This window comes from Halichoeres trimaculatus, unplaced genomic scaffold (assembly GCF_033239565.1).
Source record: "Halichoeres trimaculatus isolate MK-OKI-2021-1 unplaced genomic scaffold, fHalTri1.1 fHalTri1_scaffold_13, whole genome shotgun sequence".
NCBI classification, from domain to species: domain Eukaryota; kingdom Metazoa; phylum Chordata; class Actinopteri; order Labriformes; family Labridae; genus Halichoeres; species Halichoeres trimaculatus.
The window spans coordinates 21,424,712-21,442,308 of NW_027437191.1; the positions used below are offsets into that span (position 1 = coordinate 21,424,712).

At 38.2% G+C, this 17,597-nt stretch overlaps 1 protein-coding gene and 1 long non-coding RNA gene across 2 annotated transcripts; one reads left to right on the forward strand and one right to left on the reverse strand.

The window, feature by feature from the left end:
• Window positions 1–1,140: 1,140 nt before the first annotated feature.
• On the forward strand, window positions 1,141–16,841 carry LOC141802030 (phospholipase B1, membrane-associated-like). Its single transcript, XM_074685425.1, has 42 exons — window positions 1,141–1,189; window positions 1,909–1,962; window positions 2,644–2,704; window positions 2,804–2,838; window positions 3,931–4,015; window positions 4,112–4,163; window positions 4,325–4,402; window positions 4,797–4,862; window positions 4,954–5,012; window positions 5,609–5,684; window positions 5,789–5,896; window positions 6,382–6,456; window positions 6,562–6,633; window positions 8,397–8,471; window positions 8,560–8,620; window positions 9,535–9,593; window positions 9,940–10,013; window positions 10,106–10,149; window positions 10,240–10,348; window positions 10,456–10,507; window positions 10,614–10,694; window positions 10,795–10,860; window positions 10,941–11,041; window positions 11,124–11,205; window positions 11,299–11,403; window positions 11,855–11,950; window positions 12,404–12,475; window positions 12,627–12,704; window positions 12,990–13,050; window positions 13,216–13,274; window positions 13,566–13,633; window positions 13,719–13,762; window positions 14,420–14,519; window positions 14,612–14,663; window positions 14,736–14,816; window positions 14,896–14,961; window positions 15,053–15,147; window positions 15,719–15,800; window positions 16,049–16,153; window positions 16,235–16,330; window positions 16,410–16,484; window positions 16,581–16,841. The coding sequence occupies exons 1-42, from the start codon at window positions 1,141–1,143 to the stop codon at window positions 16,839–16,841; spliced, it is 3,270 nt and encodes a 1,089-aa protein (XP_074541526.1).
• LOC141802031 (uncharacterized) lies at window positions 3,890–11,389 on the reverse strand. The gene is made up of 3 exons (XR_012599450.1): window positions 10,763–11,389; window positions 4,274–4,383; window positions 3,890–4,176 (listed from the first exon to the last, which is right to left on the reverse strand). It is a non-coding gene; the product is annotated as an uncharacterized LOC141802031 (long non-coding RNA).
• Window positions 16,842–17,597: the final 756 nt, after the last annotated feature.

Below are 17,597 nucleotides of genomic sequence, written 5' to 3' on the forward strand. Positions count from 1 at the left end.
AAAAATAAAAAAATTAAAAAAAAAGTTTCCCAATAAATAATACTCAAGTCAGGTAGAGATACTCATAAATGGTCTTAAGTAAATTTACTTTGTTACTGTCCACCTCTTAACATTTGCAGGTAGTTATCTGAGCTGTTTATGATGATACAGAGAGGACAAAAAAATAATCATGTTACATAATGCTGCATAAACACATTTATTTGTGCTCCAGTTTTCATCTTCAGCCAGAGGGCCTACACCACCTGTATTGAAGGGAAATAAAAATCAGAATATAAGGCCAATAACATGAAAGCTAGCCTCACTTTTTGAGTTGCTCTGTACAGTTTGACGAGCTCTATGACTATAGCTATATTTATAATAAGCCAAGATTCACTTAGTTTCTGAGCTGCTGTCGATTGAAATCTGATCGTAGTTTAGTCAAGGCAAAGTGTCCAGGTGATAAAGCCCAAAGAAAGCTGTTGAGAGATGAAGATGAGATCCCCGAAAAACAAAGCTTATGTAGCTGAAGGCATGCTCCACGGGTTTTTATTTTTTATTTTTTTTATCAATACAACAAACCAGAGTAATCATGAGTCTGTGTTTTTGTGAACCAGAGGTAGACTCTTTACCGCTCTGTAATCTGGCAGTTGAACAGATAATGTGTTGATATTTTAGTCTTGATTAAGATAACATCCTCTCAGATATCCTATCTTGGCTTCACTTCAAAACGGGAGATGGAGGTATGGGGTCCATGATACAGACACAGTCAGCCTGTGAGCTTGCAGATTTGGATATCAGAGTGGACTTTATGACAGGTGTGAAGCTTCCAAATGCACCTCTGTTAATAGATGCTTAATTTAATGTAGCAACATAAACAATGAAATATGTAATACTGTGTGACTGGTCAGAGAGATTATCCTATGGGATTCTTTAAGCCCACTTTCACTCATAAATATGACCAAAGCTTCATCGTCAGAGTTGTTGTCTCATTATGAAATCTTTTGGACATGTCCTTTGGACAAGTGGGCCAGTCCCTCCCTCTGAGGACATTTATCACCTGTAAGGCTCGATATTATCAGTCATTTACACCTGGACAGGTATAGCTGATAATCCCACAGACAAACAGGGAGAGCAGAGGAAGAAACACAGAGAGCTGCAGAGATGATGCTTCAACAGCTGCTTCTGACTGGAGTCCTCACATGGACAGCAGGTTTTTAAATTTAATGCAGTTTTAACCTCTATTGATTCCACTTTTAGATTTTAAAATGTGACCGAAGAGAAAAAGTTACTTTTTAAATCTCTTGTAGATATCAAAGGTTTTATCCAAACTATTTTAAAGTTTAAAGCAGATTTTAGGTTGTTTGCATTATTCACGTTAGTTGGTGCAGAAATTGTTGCTTACAGATTTCTAGCAAACAAACAAACAAAACAAACACAGATATAATCAGCTGTAATCCTGAGTTGTCCTTGGCTTATAACCCAGCTTGAGACTCTGCTCCTGTTTTATGTTTTGCTTTAGCTTTTAGTAATTTTTTATTGTTCTTGAATTATTTTTAAGAATAATGAAAACATTTTTTTAGTGCCTGGACCTTTGTTTTATTGATTTATTTGTTTTATTGGTTCACTTATTTATGCCTGCATCATCTTTTATGTACAGCACTTTGTTTCAGCTGCGCTTATTTTTAAAGTGCTTCATAAATAAAGTTCAGTTGAGTAGTTGAAACCTTTTATATTATTCTATTTATATATTCTTGAATGTTTTGCACTATATACTTCCTTTTATTGCTGCTGTGACTCTAAATTTCCCTTCAGGGATTTACAAAGTACTTTCTTTTCTATTCTATTGTAGTTCTCACTCTGCGTATCTGTTCATCTCGTCTTTAAAACAAACTGTATGTTACTGACAGAGCTGTGTTGTCCTTCTCTCAGTAACCGGACTGCCTTGTGATCAGATGTTTCCCTCTCGGACGCCACCTTTGAATGGTGAGTCTGATAACGTCAAAGTTTATCATTCCACTGATACTGACCTCAACATGCTGATTATACTGTTACTGAGGAAGGTCATGGTTGTATTAGACAAAAACAAAGTACAAACTTTCACTTAAAAGCTGAGTATTTACATTGTTAAGTGCAGTCAGACAAAAAAAAGAGCTATCAGAGGAGTTTCTTCATGTTAAGTGATGGAAAACTTCTTTATTGGTTTGTCTTGAATAAGGCCTGTATTGTTATTATATAGAATATGAAGAACAGCAGCTCATTCACATGAAAACAGATACACTGGAACACACTCTTTTATTTTTGCTGATTCATCACGTTGCGTCACATTGCTAAATAAAATTACTGCGTATTTATCATACTCTATAATCTTTCAGTAAATATATAAGAATTAAACCAGATAACATTTAATAGTTTTTCTTTAAAAATTTGAGTTAGCCTATCTGTTATTCCCTGTATTAATTTCTCGCTGAAGTCTGTGGAAACTAAATATTTTTGGTCAATTTTATCTTATTCGGTACCCTGAGCCACCTTGCAGATTTGTTTTGTACTAAATCAGTTCTGTGATGTTTTTTTTTTTTTGGGGGGGGGGACATTATCCCAAGATGAGTTCAATTTATGGACTAAATAGTTTCTGAGGGCTGATACTGAAGGACTGTCTCTGTTTAGTGAACAGTGTTAGGCCCTCAGACGTGGCGGTTCTTTCCTCCATTGGACTCCACATGCACAGGTAAGCATAGGTTAACAGCTAGCATCAATGCTAACCCTATATCCTAATATCCCACGGTTCAGAGAAATGAAATGACTCTTCCTTTTGTGTCCCCCGCAGCACACAGCTGTCCACTGTGGTATCAAGACTGTCAGGTGAGATTTCAGATTCATACTTAACAACTTACTCACATGAACAACCTTTTCACCTCCCTGTTCTTTTCACTGGCTCCATCATGAATAAAAACTGTCACTATAAAGAATTAGAGCTTCTATAAACTACTGTGTGCTATCTCTACTGCGCTCATATCTACATTAACAGCGTTAAACAATGAACCCAGATACACTCGCCATAGATCAGATCTGGAGGCTGTTATCTTTTCTGAACAATGCTTATGTTACACATATTGCCGTAAGTGCTTCAAAGAGATAAATTATCGACTGACACAAAGCAAGTCCATCACATGCAGACGTAAGACTTTCAGTATGAAATTAATCTACGGTATTCGTCTTACGTTTTAAGGAAGCAATTTTACTCATAACTAAAAACATACATTGGACATATTAGACCACATCATGGTCAAACCCAGATAAGTTGTCATGAAAATATCACTAGCAGCATTATCTTTTGATGGATTTAAAGCTCCTGTGAGGAATTCTTTCCTGTTTGTCAGTTTTGGTGGCCTCTGTAGACAAAATTCTGTTTTTTTCCTTCTGATTTAGTTTTGTAGATGCATTAGTATCATGACATAAAATCCCCTCCTGTTGTCTTCTACAGGTAGAGAATAGGACTCAGGGAACTTACTCTTCAGAAACTGAAATCTAAGCAAACGTTCTGCTGAAAAGTCAAGAAAACTATCTTATTTTAAGATATAAAAGACAAAAGTGACATAAATTGCTCTTAAAGAGTGTAATTATCTGCCACTGGGGTAAGAAAACTAGACCCGTTTGGTTTTGAATTCTTCCCTTTTCAAGAGACTTGACAAGAAAAGTTTTCAGACACACTCAAGCAATTCGACACTTTCAAGCAATTGAAGCAATCGGAAGCTATTTTTGTCTTTGAATGTCTTGAAATGAGACCATTTTTTTATTATGAAGTTGATAGATTTGAAAACTTCTCTGTAAAAAAAGTAGCTTATTTGATTTTTTTTTGTCTTTTTTTCCCTTCATTTGTCTACTCTGTTTCTGAAAAAAAAAAGTAGTGGTTAAGCTTAGAAAATAAGATTTCATGTTTCTGTCTCTCCACAGAGCTGCTGACCCTCTTCAATCCTGCTCTGATCACTCCTCTGTCAGATGAAGCTAACCTGTACAGCTCTCCATTTGTTCAGAGCAGGTACAGACACTCACACAGGATAAATAACATACCAGTGGTTGTAGTTTCTTCTGAAGATTGAAGGTTGTTTTAAATTTTATTTTTACTGAAATGAAGCTCACTGGTGGAGCAGGCAAAGGAAGTGTCCCTCTACCTTCAGCACAGCCAGGTAGGTGCTCCGCCTGAAAGGATTATCTTAATAAGACATTTTTCATTTAAATCCTATTAAAGTGAAGTTTACTCAAGTATAAAAGTGAAAAAAATGAAAGAAAATCATACCTCTTTACACTCTTCACTCGTGTCTAACAGCTGTTTTTTTCTCCTCTGAAGGACATTGATGTGGATGAAAGCTGGAAGCTCCTCCTGCTCTTTGTTCAGGTGGATCAGCTCTGTGTCGGTGAGCAGCAGGTAAAATCAATTACAGAAGAGGAAATATACACATGCTGTATTTATCTATGGAGTCAAAACAAGAGATTAGTTCAATCTTTAGTTTTTTAACTTTACAAGTCAAATGATAAAGCAGCAGGATCAAACTTTTCTGTTTTAGCCTTTGATCAAACTACGAACGTCCTTAATAGGAGCTGATGATGAGGCTGGTTTCAGACATGTAATATAGCACCTCAAACAGCATCTGTTCTGACAGTTTTTCATCCTCTTCGACCAAATATATACCTGTCAAAGTAACTGGATTTAGTATTTTTTGAAAATAAGAACAAGCATTAGATCATTATATTAGGACACTTTGATGTTTTTGTGATAAAGAATCAGTGTTTCCATCTGAAGGAGTCTGTTTTGGTCACAGGTTCAGTCTGTTATCAGAGGTGTGGTTGAAGAGGTGGATGAGAGTCTGCAGCTGCTGCACTCTCAGGTACATTTACTCTCATATTTGTATCATTCTTGTCATGTATCATCACTGCTTGTCAGCAGCTTTCACACATTCTGACACATTTTTCACACAGCTGAAGAAGACTATCGTCAGTGTGGCGCTGTGGGATGGAGAGTATGACAGATTGAACAGGTGAGTTTAAGAAGAAAGTGACACAATTTGGAAACTCACATCCAGCTTGAACAACCCAAGTGACTCAGTTTTTTTTATCAAGACGTGCTAATATTATGAGGTGTTTTCTTCTGATGTGCAATAATGACACGGCGAAGCAGGGACTGGGATTATATTTGGTGGTTTATTCCTGACAGTATCGTGGCCGAGAGGTTTGGTCCTGAGAAGGCAAAGAAATGACAATTTAGTGACAAAGATTAGAAGTGAACAGCTATCCTGAAGGTTTTAACAGTTAAAGGAAACTTTAAATGTAAGGAGAAAACCTTTAACTTGAGAAAGATCAAATTTATGAAATCATCCATTGAATGACAAAGTAAGTGTTCAACATCAAGACTTCAACCTTGTTTTGCGTGTTTTGCTCATGTCATGTGTCTACAAAATGTTTGTATTGTAGTTGCTGTGATCATTTGGCTAGGTTGTCTCACCAAGATGATGATAATCTGTTTCAAAATCAGTTTAAGGATTAAAAACAGAGAAGCATTAATGAGGGAAAAAGTGAAGATGGACACAAAGTATAATTGCATCTCAGTTTGTTGTTTTCTCTGCGCCTCTGTCAGGATGTGTCCCTGTGTACAGACCAGCACTGATGGAGAAGCCAGGCTGCAGAGGGCCATGCTGACTCACGCTCTGCAGGTTTGTTCTTCATGAGTGTATCTGACATACGAACTGAATCCCGTGGTTATTTTATCTGCTTTGGGGCTTTACTATTTGTTTTAAACTTTTCCTGACGTCTGCAGGAGTCTTTGGACGAGCTCCTAGTGAAGAAGAGCTGGTTCTCTGACAGAGACGACTTCACAGTGATTCTTCAAGATGAAACATTCATCATGGACCTCTTGTCTGTTTCTGTGAGTCACAGGCCGACACTTAACACCATCATCTGTCTTTATCCTCCACCTCTAGGAAAAGGTTTTAGGAGTCCAACATGGGGTTGAGTTTTGCCTGATTTGATTGAGCAATATGACACATTTTTGGGGAATTCCAGGCTGAAAAGTGTCTATAGGTAGGAGAAAAAGATAAAGTTGTAGAGAGTTTTCCAAGCCAGTTAGTATTTTGTTGGTTTGAATCATTACATCTAACTCCTGCATTGCAGCAACAGTTTTCAGGCATTTGAAATAAATATATAAAAACAATTAGATGTCTTACAGATGGGTCTGGGTTTGAGTTTCTGAATGCCAGGAAGGAGAAATCTCAAGTTGCAAAAAAGGGACTGAAATGTGATGATGAATCTGTGTGGTTGTGATAGCAGCAGATAAAGTCTTGCTTATCTGGCTTCACTCACACTCTCTGTATCTAACATGAACTCTGATGTTTCTGATGTTCTTTGAAACAGGACGGAAAACCTCTTTCTGGGTCACAGGCAGCCCAACAAACAGATAAACTGCTGGTGCAGATGTGGACAAACCTGGTGAGAAGAAATCTCGTCTGTCTCGCTCTTGTGGACATGACAAAATGTTCAGAGTTGTTATTCTCTGAGAGGAAACATGAAAACAAAGAGTTTTCTGTATTTCAGCTGCAACCCACAAGTGGCCAACATAGCACAGACGACAATGGAAAGATCATCGCACTGCCATGCCCCACTGAGGTAAGATACTGGGGAGATGTAAAAACATTCAGCACACAAAGGCCTGAAACTATTTATAAGTCATCGTAAGTTTAAGCTTTCCATCTTCTTCTTTCTAATCTACTTCCTCTTCTCTGGTTCTCCTCTTCCTCCAATAAAATTTCTTATAATCTGCCATATACCCCTATGCTCTTGAGAAACTCCACCACTATCTTTAATGTAGCTCCACCACCTTCACCAAGTATATCTTTCAGTTCGAATCCCAGAATCCCCTCACTCCTCATCTTGTCCTTCAACTTTCTCCTGTGTTCTTCATACACACTATCTCACATTCATACATGTTCCACTGATTCTTCTTCCCCCCTGCACCCCTCACATAGCCCTGTTTGGTGCCTATCATCTTCAATGTTTTATTCAGTTCACAATGTCCCAACCTAAGCTTCATCCATACTATTTCATTGCTCCTGCTGCTACTCCTAACTCCCTGTCCTTTAATACTGCGCTGGTGGACGATGAGAGAAGTGACGACCCTTGTCTTTCTTGTCCCATCTATCCTGCCACAACTGATTTGCCTTCTCCCAGATTATCCCCTGTGCCTCTGCTTTGCTTATTCTAATATACATTCCCCTTTGCCTCTGCTTTGCTTATTCTAATATGCATTTCTAATCTGTCCTTTAGAGCCCTCTTAGCTAACGCATCTGCCTCTTCACTTCCCCCACTCCTACATGAGCAGGGACCCACAGAAATCTCACAATACTACCCTGATTCATTCATCGAGTCATACACATCAAAATTTCAAATAACAATCCCTGCCTGCGTCCAGAAGGGAAGGACCTCAAGTTTGTTAACACTGAAGCCGGATCACAGCATATTAACATCCTCTCCTCCCGAGCATGCTCAGCCCATCTGAGCACCATCAGCACAGCTATCATCTCTACTGTGTACACACTGAGTGTGTTCGTAGTCCTCCTGTTAAGTGACACCCCCCTATCTGGAACAACTACCCCAAACCCTGTTAACCCAGTCTCTAGTTCCTTCGACCCATCTGTAAATACCAGAGTAAAATCCCCATAAAAAACCTGAATATGACTCTCAAATACTCCTACCAAATCCACCCCTCTTCCAGACCTTTTCTCCTCCAACAGCCACCAATCCACAACAGGCCACTCCAGCATCCAGGGAGCCACAACTGGGTAAACCACCGATGGGCAAAACCACAACTTCCCCACTCCAAACTCTCCTGCCACTTCCTTAACTACCTGGCCAAAGTTCTTTTTCCTACTTTTTCATTCTCCAAGCAGTCCTTTAGCACCCCCATAGTAGGGTGAGAGTCTCCATGTCCCTGCAAACTACACCAGTAATTAGCAATCAGAAGAGGACACAGCTATTTTCATGGTAAATTAGTTCACATACTTATTGCACAATTTCACATTCAGATTTGCACATATTCAAACTCGCCGCACCTTCACTTCATAAGATACAGGTTCACAAGTATGTTTTGCACCTAATGCACTGCAACAATAGGTGCAAAATGTGAGCGTGTCAGTGCTGAAATATGTGACTTGTAGAAAAAGATTTGTGCACCTGTAAATATGATTTGTGCACCTGGAGCTATGATTTTGGGAATGTGAATTTTTGTGTTGTATTTATGGGAAGAAAAAAATAGACAAATACAAGAAATGATTGTGATACACATACAAATTCAATGTACACAACTACAAATTCAATGTTACAGGGGCCTAAACATTTTGCACCTGAAATAACTTTATACCTCCCTCCTTAAGGACCAACCCTTCCTGAGGACTGAGGCGAACTCTCCCTCATATCACCACAGCGATGCCTCTCTTCTCCTTCACCCAGTGAGTGACACAGAGCTGAATGGAGGTGGTGGTGTTGAGTGTGTATTGTTTAGTTCTTACTGGGGATCTGCTGTGTGTGTGTGCTCAGTTTACAGGCACAGAGATGCCCTGTGTGGACTTTAGCCCCTCGGCCTCAACACCTGCATCAGGTAAGAAGGTTGATGCTATTGTTAAGTTGGCAGAATGAGTGGACAAATTTTGATGTAACAAAAAAGGCAAGAAGAGGTGTTTATTATCTTAATGAGGACTCTCAAATGTAATCATTTTGCATTTGAAAACAGTTTAAACAAAAAAAAAAGTCTTTCTCTGAGCAGGATCTTGATTTTGTATATGGTCTTAGCTTTGGGATTCATCACCTTGACGCTGCACTGCTTCACAATAAGGTCTGAAACCATATCTTAGTGGTTTGAGACTCTTTAAAGTGCTTGTTTTGTGATATCAAGGGTTTCATATTTTTAATATGTCTAGATGATAGGACTGTTACAGCTACAGTTTGCTTCATCTACAGGTCTGTAGCAATGTGTACTCTGTATGATAGCACTCTGCTATGCTCAGTATGCTTAGCTCCTTGGCTAAAGCTTAAAGAACTCAAAACTTTGCTCCATTTGAAAGAAAATGAATATATTAGTTTGACTTCTTATCTGGGCCATCTTGGAGTATTTCACTGTAAAAAATGAATTCAAAAGCTGTGTTGTTATTTTCAATCGCAGCAGCAGCAGGAAGCAGGAAGACTATGCAGTAGCTCTATTGTGATGTGCCATAAGAGACAAAGAAGCTTATGACTTAACTAAACGAAGAAGACATCAATTTCAGACCCTGAACTCATCATGATTAAAGTGAAAAAATGTATCGGTACCCATCATGCATTGTCATTTTTCTGTTTATAGACAAGATTATTAAAGTTAATTGATGAATTACATTTAACTTAGATTTTTAATGCTGACATCCAACTTTTAACAAAGCAGTACTGCCAGTTCAGAATCATTTTCATATTTTATATAGTTTTTTTAATAGTTGCTTTTTTCTACTGCATTGAAAAATTGTATAACAACATATTTTTCAGTCCATGAACTTCGACCTGGAGATATCAAAGTGGTTGCTGCAGTAGGAGACTCTCTGACAGTGAGTATCTTTGTACTTTCTTTAAATCAAATATGAAAAAATAATACCTACAACTGCGCATATGAACAGTATTATTTGTTGAAATACTGAATTTAGTACATTAAAACAGGCAGCTAGTCTTTAAACGGTACAAAGATCTCAAGGCTTTGTTGGACACTCAGATCATTACCTATAACAGGTAATTTATTATGTTTGGCAAGATTAGTTTAGTTCAGGACTTTAACAGGATTGTATTTTTAACATTAGAGCATAAGAAGATATATCAAGAGAGAAGAAATGCACTACAAAACCTTTGTAAGTCATATTTCATCATGTTTTTTAAACAGTCCCCCGCTCTGTGTTTTAGGCAGGAAATGGTATTCCATCCAGCCCCAACAATGTCCTGGACGTCCTGCAGCAGTACAGAGGGCTGTCCTGGAGGTCAGTCCAAACTTTCGTTTTCTATAGAAAGTTATCATATTTTTCTGGTGGGGGAACATCATTTTAACACCCATCCTTTTTTGACTTTGCAGTATTGGTGGAGATAAAAACCTCACAACTGTCACCACACTGCCCAGTGAGTCATTTTAAAGACTTGTTCCTGTAACAGATAAAAAATTGAAAAAGATTTTTCTGATATCTTACCTCTAACATACGCCAAAAACAGACATCTTGAAGTATTTCAACCAAAATGTGACGGGCTACTCTCTGGGAAAGGGCCGACAAAACACTCCTCAGGCTTTCCTCAACCAGGCTGTGGCTGGAGCCAAGAGCAAGTGAGTTCAAGATGCTTTCATGGCTACTTTTAAACAGATGAAACTCAAGTCATCAATGTTAAAAACTTTAGATTGTTTTAAGATGTTTTTAACATTTTTTTTTTCAGGGATGTGCCATCACAGGTGCGAGCGTTGGTGGCGAGAATGAAGAATGACTCTGTAAGTCTCCATGTTGATAATCTATCTTTGGTTTGAAACGCCCAACTCCGGTTCCACAGGACGACTACACACTCATAATTTCAACACATATTCTTTTTCTGTCCAGAGAATTGATTTTGAGTCAGACTGGAAGGTGATCACTCTTTTCATCGGTGGAAACGACATCTGTGATCACTGCTACAACTCTGTGAGTGTTGATGTGGAAGAATAATTCAGCAGTTATCTCTCTGAGGGCTTAAAAAGCTAAACACTAACCTCAAACTGCTCTCCTTCTGTTCTCTCCACAGCTCCTCTTCTCTGTTGACAGTTATGTCCGTAACATTCGTAGCAGCCTGGATTATCTGCATAAACAGGTAAAATCGACAGAAAAGCTTCGTCACTCTTAGATAGGGATTGTTATTTGATGCTGGATTTATCCAAGCCTCTCTTCTAGGTTCCTCGGGCTCTGGTGAACTTGGTAGAGCCTCTTCATATCCTCCCGCTGAGAGAAATGCACATGGATGCTTCACTGAAATGTCCAACCTGGCTGGTAAAGTAAGTATCTTTTTTTTTAGCTACTTTAATTGATCACATTTAAGTTTCTCTGCAGCTCCACAGTCTCTCCTTTGCTTCCCAGAATTCTGTGTCCTTGTGTTATCCTCCCAAAGAACAACTCTGAAGCTCTTCAGCTGGTGGAGAACCTGAACAGAGGCTATCAGGTGGGAAATAACAAAGAATCCAAACTTGGATCTCTTTAAAAAAAGAAAAGACCTTGTTGTCCTTTAATTACACTTCTGTTTTTCTTATCTAAGAAATCCCTGCATGAGCTCGTGGAGTCAGGCCGCTACGACACTCGCTCAGACTTCACTGTGGTCATCCAGCCCTTTCTGAGAGAGATCACTGTTCCCAGACTGCCGGTCAGTAACTTAACTCTGCCTCTCACAGACACACTGTGTGAGTTTGGTGCATCAGATGCCTTGGCACCAGAACAAGACAGCATTTATCTCCATTATATTGTGTTTCACTGAGTTAGAATAAAAGGTGAATAAAAAAATATAAATAAAAATAAGTGAAGCAAAGTGTTTTTGCTGCTGTCTTCAAGCTATTGCTGTTACAGTCTTAGAAGAGATAAAATGTGAGTTCAGCTGGGCTTGGTCAACTTTTCTTCTTTTTTGAGTATTTTTGCTCATTTAATCTTCTGAAAGCAGCTTTATATTTTAATTCAAGAGTGATACAAAAGATGTAGTTGAATTGTGTTTTTGCTCACATTTTGAACACTGGATTTTCTGGATCCCTGCAGAGTTAAATCCTACATTTAAGGCTCATATGTGTGAATAATTGTGCTCTAAATGGACCTTTTTTTTACAGGATGGTCGTCCTGATCGCTCATACTTCAGTGCTGACTGCTTCCATCTCAGCCAGAAGGCCCAGACACTGATGGCTCGCTCCCTATGGAACAACATGGTAAAAATCAGACGAGGGGCAGTTTGTGGACAGGGGTGTGCATGCTTGTCCCAAAATACCCAAAATGACAGATAAATATTGTAGCTGTTTTCATACGGAACAGGGTTAGGGACTCTGGATGACAATGTTTTACACATGAGGCTACAATTTTCTTTATCTGAATTCTGATATTCAACTCTGACTCTAACTTCAGAAATCTAACTTGGGACTCTGAGGAGAAAAAGTAAGAGTTTAAGAATAGTCAGGAACAATCTGAATTTTAGTATTTCTAGTTTTATGATTTGTAATGACCTAAACTCTCAAATTTGATTTTCACAGTCAGTTGTCTGTTCAAATGCTCATTTGAGTGGTGCAAAGTACTGACAACTAAGTTAGTTAGAATCTTACTTTCAGGTCTGATGAAGTGTTCAGGCTTCTGAATCATACTGAACTGTCATATTTTTGTTTTCTCAGCTGGAACCTCTGGGCAATAAAACGGACAGACAGGATTTTTCTGCAGACATCAACCTCAAATGTCCAACTATGGTAGGAAATAATGTTAAAGGCAACAATCAGTGCTAAAGGTTCTGAAGAAGGTCTTTTGTTGTAAATCCTGACAATGCTTGTTATTCTTTGAGAGCTCATGTTTTGAGGCTTCAGAGTCACTGCCTTCCATCATGTTACCTTTTGTCTCCAGACGTCACCATACTTAAGGACTTACAACAACAGTGACTACGAATATGCTGGTCCCCCTCCAACACCTGAGCCAGTCACAGTAAGCAAATAACATATCCATCAAAAAGTGACTTTAACAAATGAATTAAATGCAGTTTTGTCTTAAAAATTGGTGCATTAGTGAGTTTATGACAGATATTTGAAGACAAATCATTTTGAGGTTTAGTCAAAGGTAAATCTCATCCTCATATTAAAAGTGTCACTTTTCTGTATTTAATGTGATAAACTAAAAAGTCTGAGTTCTGGGAACGTTTCTCTTTTGATGACTTATTAAAAAACATTTTTATACTCCTGGAATTATTTATGATGTTTTTGTTTTCTCTAGAACTGGGGGAGCGACTTTTCTTGCAAGGACCTTGCTCCTTCTGACTCTGTGCCCACATCAGGTTTGTAAAAACACATCACAGTCAGTTTGAGGTTCAGTTTCCCTTTTTGCTCTCTCACAATTTAAATTGTCTCAGTTTTACAATCCTTGGCCATTAATTGGCATATGTTTGCAGTTAATCTTGATGCCAGCATGTTAACTATAGTATTTTTTTCTGTCTCTGCAGTCCATAAGCTGAGGCCAGCAGACATTAAGGTGGTAGCAGCTCTGGGAGACTCATCAACGGTCAGTGTGCTAACAGTTATAATGTGAATATTAGTAAATCACTCCTCTATTACCAAATCTCAGAGAGATGATTAATTTATAATAGCATTATGATGCAATTCAGCCTGAACTGTAAACCTGGTGGTATCAGCTCTTTGGTGTCACTGAACTATCTTATCCATGCCTTATCAGACAGATTACAAATTGCACCATTGATGATTACGCTGTTGTTCTATCTTTGATGTAACATTTATCTTGCAGAACTTTCTCTTCATGTCTCCATGTCTTCATGTCTTTGTTCTCCGTTCACAGGCAGGCTCAGGCGCCAAAGCTAAAACTATGTTTGACCTCAATAAAGAGTATAAAGGAGTATCATGGAGGTATGGTATAGGCAGAGCTTTGATAAAGTTTACGGCATATCACAGTTTGAAAGTAAGGCTGATGTCTTTTGAATTTTTCTCACAGCATCGGAGGAGACCAGACTCTGGAGACCGTCACAACTCTACCAAGTGAGAAATTCTCTGGGTCATTCCATCTTACATTAAAACAACCTAACACTGGGAATTTGTTTATTGTCTGCAGAGGGGTAATTATTTTTAGTGTTGGAGAATTTTATTGCGGGCAGTTTGCTTTACACACTGCTTTATGCAAATAACACTGGGTACAAAGATTAGTAAATTACTGCAAGCACTATCTTGAATTTCAACACATAAAATGTTCTCTGAGGTTACGATTCATCAACATGGTTATGCTGGTTTCACTCTTTTAACCAGTTTGATGTACAATCCTTAATTCCTAATGACTAAGGAGTTTGAATGACTTGATTTGTGCTGTTGACAAGACACTTTGTTGACAAGTCTTAAAAAAATCCATATTTTCAGCTGTTGGCAGCATTATTTTGCTGTGACACACCATTGCCAACAAATCAAGTGTAAGAGGTGTCATTGAAAAGCAAAGGGGCATTGAATTGATTTTATTTCGAGCACACAAATTAACAACTGCTCTAATGCTAAAAGAGCACAGTTATAAACACACAAAATGGCAGAAGTTTAAGATTGAGATGTTCAAAAGTTTTTGCATGCCTGAAAAAGTTCCAGGACAAAGAAATTGAAATACAACAGTACATTTGTACTTTTTTAATAGGAATCTTCTCTTTCTCTCTAAAGACATCCTGAAGAACTTCAACCCCTCATTAAAGGGCTTCTCCAAAGGCATTGGCCAAAGACAGAAGGCTTTCAACATGGCTGTACCTGGAGCTAAAACCTTGTATGTACATATCTTTGATACTCCTGTTGCTAAGTGATGCTCTTGGAAGATCCCAGAATCACCAACTGGTGTTCACATTTGTTGCCTTACAGAAATATTTCAGCTCAAGCCCAAGCTCTCATCAAAGACATGAAAGAAAATAAGGTAAACACTTTAAAAGAGTTGTTGATCATATCTGTCTCCTGTGTGCTTATGTTCTGTGAACTTGCCATGCAGGAAGTGAACTTTGAAGAGGACTGGAAACTTGTGACCATATTAGTTGGAGGGAATGATCTCTGCAGTTACTGCTTAGACCAAGTAAGTTTATCTCAAAATCATATTGAGAATAAAGTAACACATGGAGCTGCATTAAAACCCTTCATGATCCTCTGTTTAGGACAATCTGTCACCCAAAAACTACAGCCACAATCTCCAGCTCAGTTTGGATATTTTACACAAAGAGGTAAGACGTTACTCATTTGAAGTCCTGATGACCTGACCTCCTGGTTCCTCCTGGGTCATGATGTTTCTGTTTCTCCTCTGTGCTTCTTTAGGTTCCAAGGTTGTTGGTTAATGTTGTGGAGATCTTCCAGATAGAAACTCTGAAAACAGTGCAGAAGAACACACTTGCTTGTTCCCTCTTGCAAAGGTTTGTTTGCCTGTTTTTGAATCATTAAATATAGTCATGGTTATCGCAAAACAATTTTAAAAAAAGGTAAATGGTTTTAAATTTATAACAAAAATCACATGACTTTGAAATTCAAATTTTGTTACTGAGTGCATTTGACAATGTTTTCATCCACACCTAAAAGAAGAGGATAAGTCCTGTTTTTGTGCCTTCAAAATGTACATATAAGTTGCTGTTTTTCTGCACCTTTGCGGTTTTTATGCAGTTTGTTTGACTCTGTTTAATTCTTGCCTCTAGTACCCCCTGGTGTCCAAAAAGTATTTAGGTATACATAAACAGTTGGGATACACATGACTGAAATCAATGAAATACCTTTAAAATGATCAGGAAAAAAATGCTGTTTGGGACCTGTTTTCTCTGTTTACTTGGAGTTAGCAATTAAAAAAAAAAAAAATTTAAAAAATGTTTCAAGTTATTTTGGGTAACATCTGAAAAGTTGCTTTTGCCCACATCAGCCCTACATCTGTCTCCTTGAAAGTCTTTGCAATTACCCTTTGTAGTACTTTTAATGGAAAAAATGACATTTTTACAGGACCAGCTGCCCCTGTGTCATCAACCCTCAAGAAAATTCTCCAGAGATTGAAGAGATGAAACGCATCAATCATGAATATCAGGTAAAGGCCAATAGCTCTTTAGCTCAAACATATCCTCTAGCTAAGACACTCCTGCAGCCGATGCAGGTGTAGTAACTTCAGATTATATGAACGTTTCCTGTCAATATTCGTGTAGTCTGATAATTTTTACATTTTCAAAAAATCTTAATCTAACATACAGTATGTGATCTATTTTGAAAATAATCTTCCTAACTTTAAATGAATCACTTATATGTGGTCCTCTTGTCTGTCCTGATTTTCTTTCCTAGGTTGAGATCCAGCAACTCATTTCTGGAACTCGTTATGATGGAAAAGAAGACTTTGCTGTCGTCCTTCAACCCTTTTTACAAACTTCCTTCATCCCTCAAGTTGGGGTGAGTGATAAAGAATTGTAACCAACAAGCATACTCATAGGAAAAGGGAAGCCATTTTTATAAAACATGGTCTTCAAACAGGAGGGGAAGGCTGACACCAGCTTCTTCTCTGTGGACTGTTTCCACATCAGTGAGCGAGCTCATGCTGAGATGGCCATAGCTCTCTGGAATAACATGGTAAGCTCTGAACAGAGTTAAGGCTCAATGATAAATACCGGAAAATGTTTTACCATGATTTATCTTTTGTTTTTGACAGTTGGAGCCTGTGGGGAGAAAGCAGGCCTATAACAACTTCACATATGACCCCTCTAAGATCCGCTGTCCCACTGAGGTACAGGTCATTTGTTGCATGACTTAAAGGTGCAGAAAATGGTTCATTATAACTCTTTAAACTCTTGAGTATTGGCTCTATTTTTGATTCTTTTAGGCCAGTCCTTTCATCTTCACCAAGGTCAACAGCTTGCCAAGTCCACCAGTGACTGTTACCACAACCACTGCCAGCTTAACCACCCTCACACCCACTCCTGAAACACTGTGTCCGCCCTCTCTGCCTGTCTGGGTTCCAGTAGTCGTGGGCGTCCTCAGTTCACTGGCTGGCATTACCATTGCCTGGGTTATTCTATTCAGCTGTCATAAGCGAAAAAACAAAAAGGAGAAAGCAGTGGAGCTGAAAGGAACTGGTTTTTAATAGCTAACTGGTCTTTCTGTCAGGTTATATTTATTGTCATTAGGACATTTACAATTCAGTTTTTAGGATTTCAATTTGTCTCATCTGCCAGTTTTTGATGAAACATACAAGTCTCATTGTATGAGTGAAGTGTGAAATTATTGTGTCAGCTTTGCTCAACTATTGGAGCAACTGTTTCTGGGCTTAGTGAAAACTATTAAGAAAACTTATAACAAATTATACATGATGAACAGAGAGCATCATAGACCTACAGTAGCAGTTGTAGTTGTATGTTTACATCAGAGTGATCAATATAAATAAATGTATTTCTTTAAGGGCTCTAAAATGTGAAATATTGCAATATTTTGATGAATTGTAAAATACTCTATGTACATGACCTACTTGAATCAATGTTTCTCCTTTCTATCTGTGATTTATTTATTGAAAAAATTAAACTGGTAGAGTATTGAAGCTATGAATCCTTGATGCGCACTTTGTAAACAATAGTCTGACACATGCACCTAGAAGAACAAAGAGTCTGATGACACCTTTCTACACAAAATTGGTACTTTTAAATAAAGATGTAAAAGAAAACACAGTGCCAAGGGAAACTAGTCAAGATCCTCAGTCACGTGAGGCTACCTTGACTTCCTTTTCGGTCAGACTTCAAGCTGACACTGAATGAATCACATTCAGATTCATGCCATGTGAGCTGTAATACTCACATAGCAGACAAAATCCAAGCGCAGTGTTAAAAATAGACTACAGTCTTTTCTC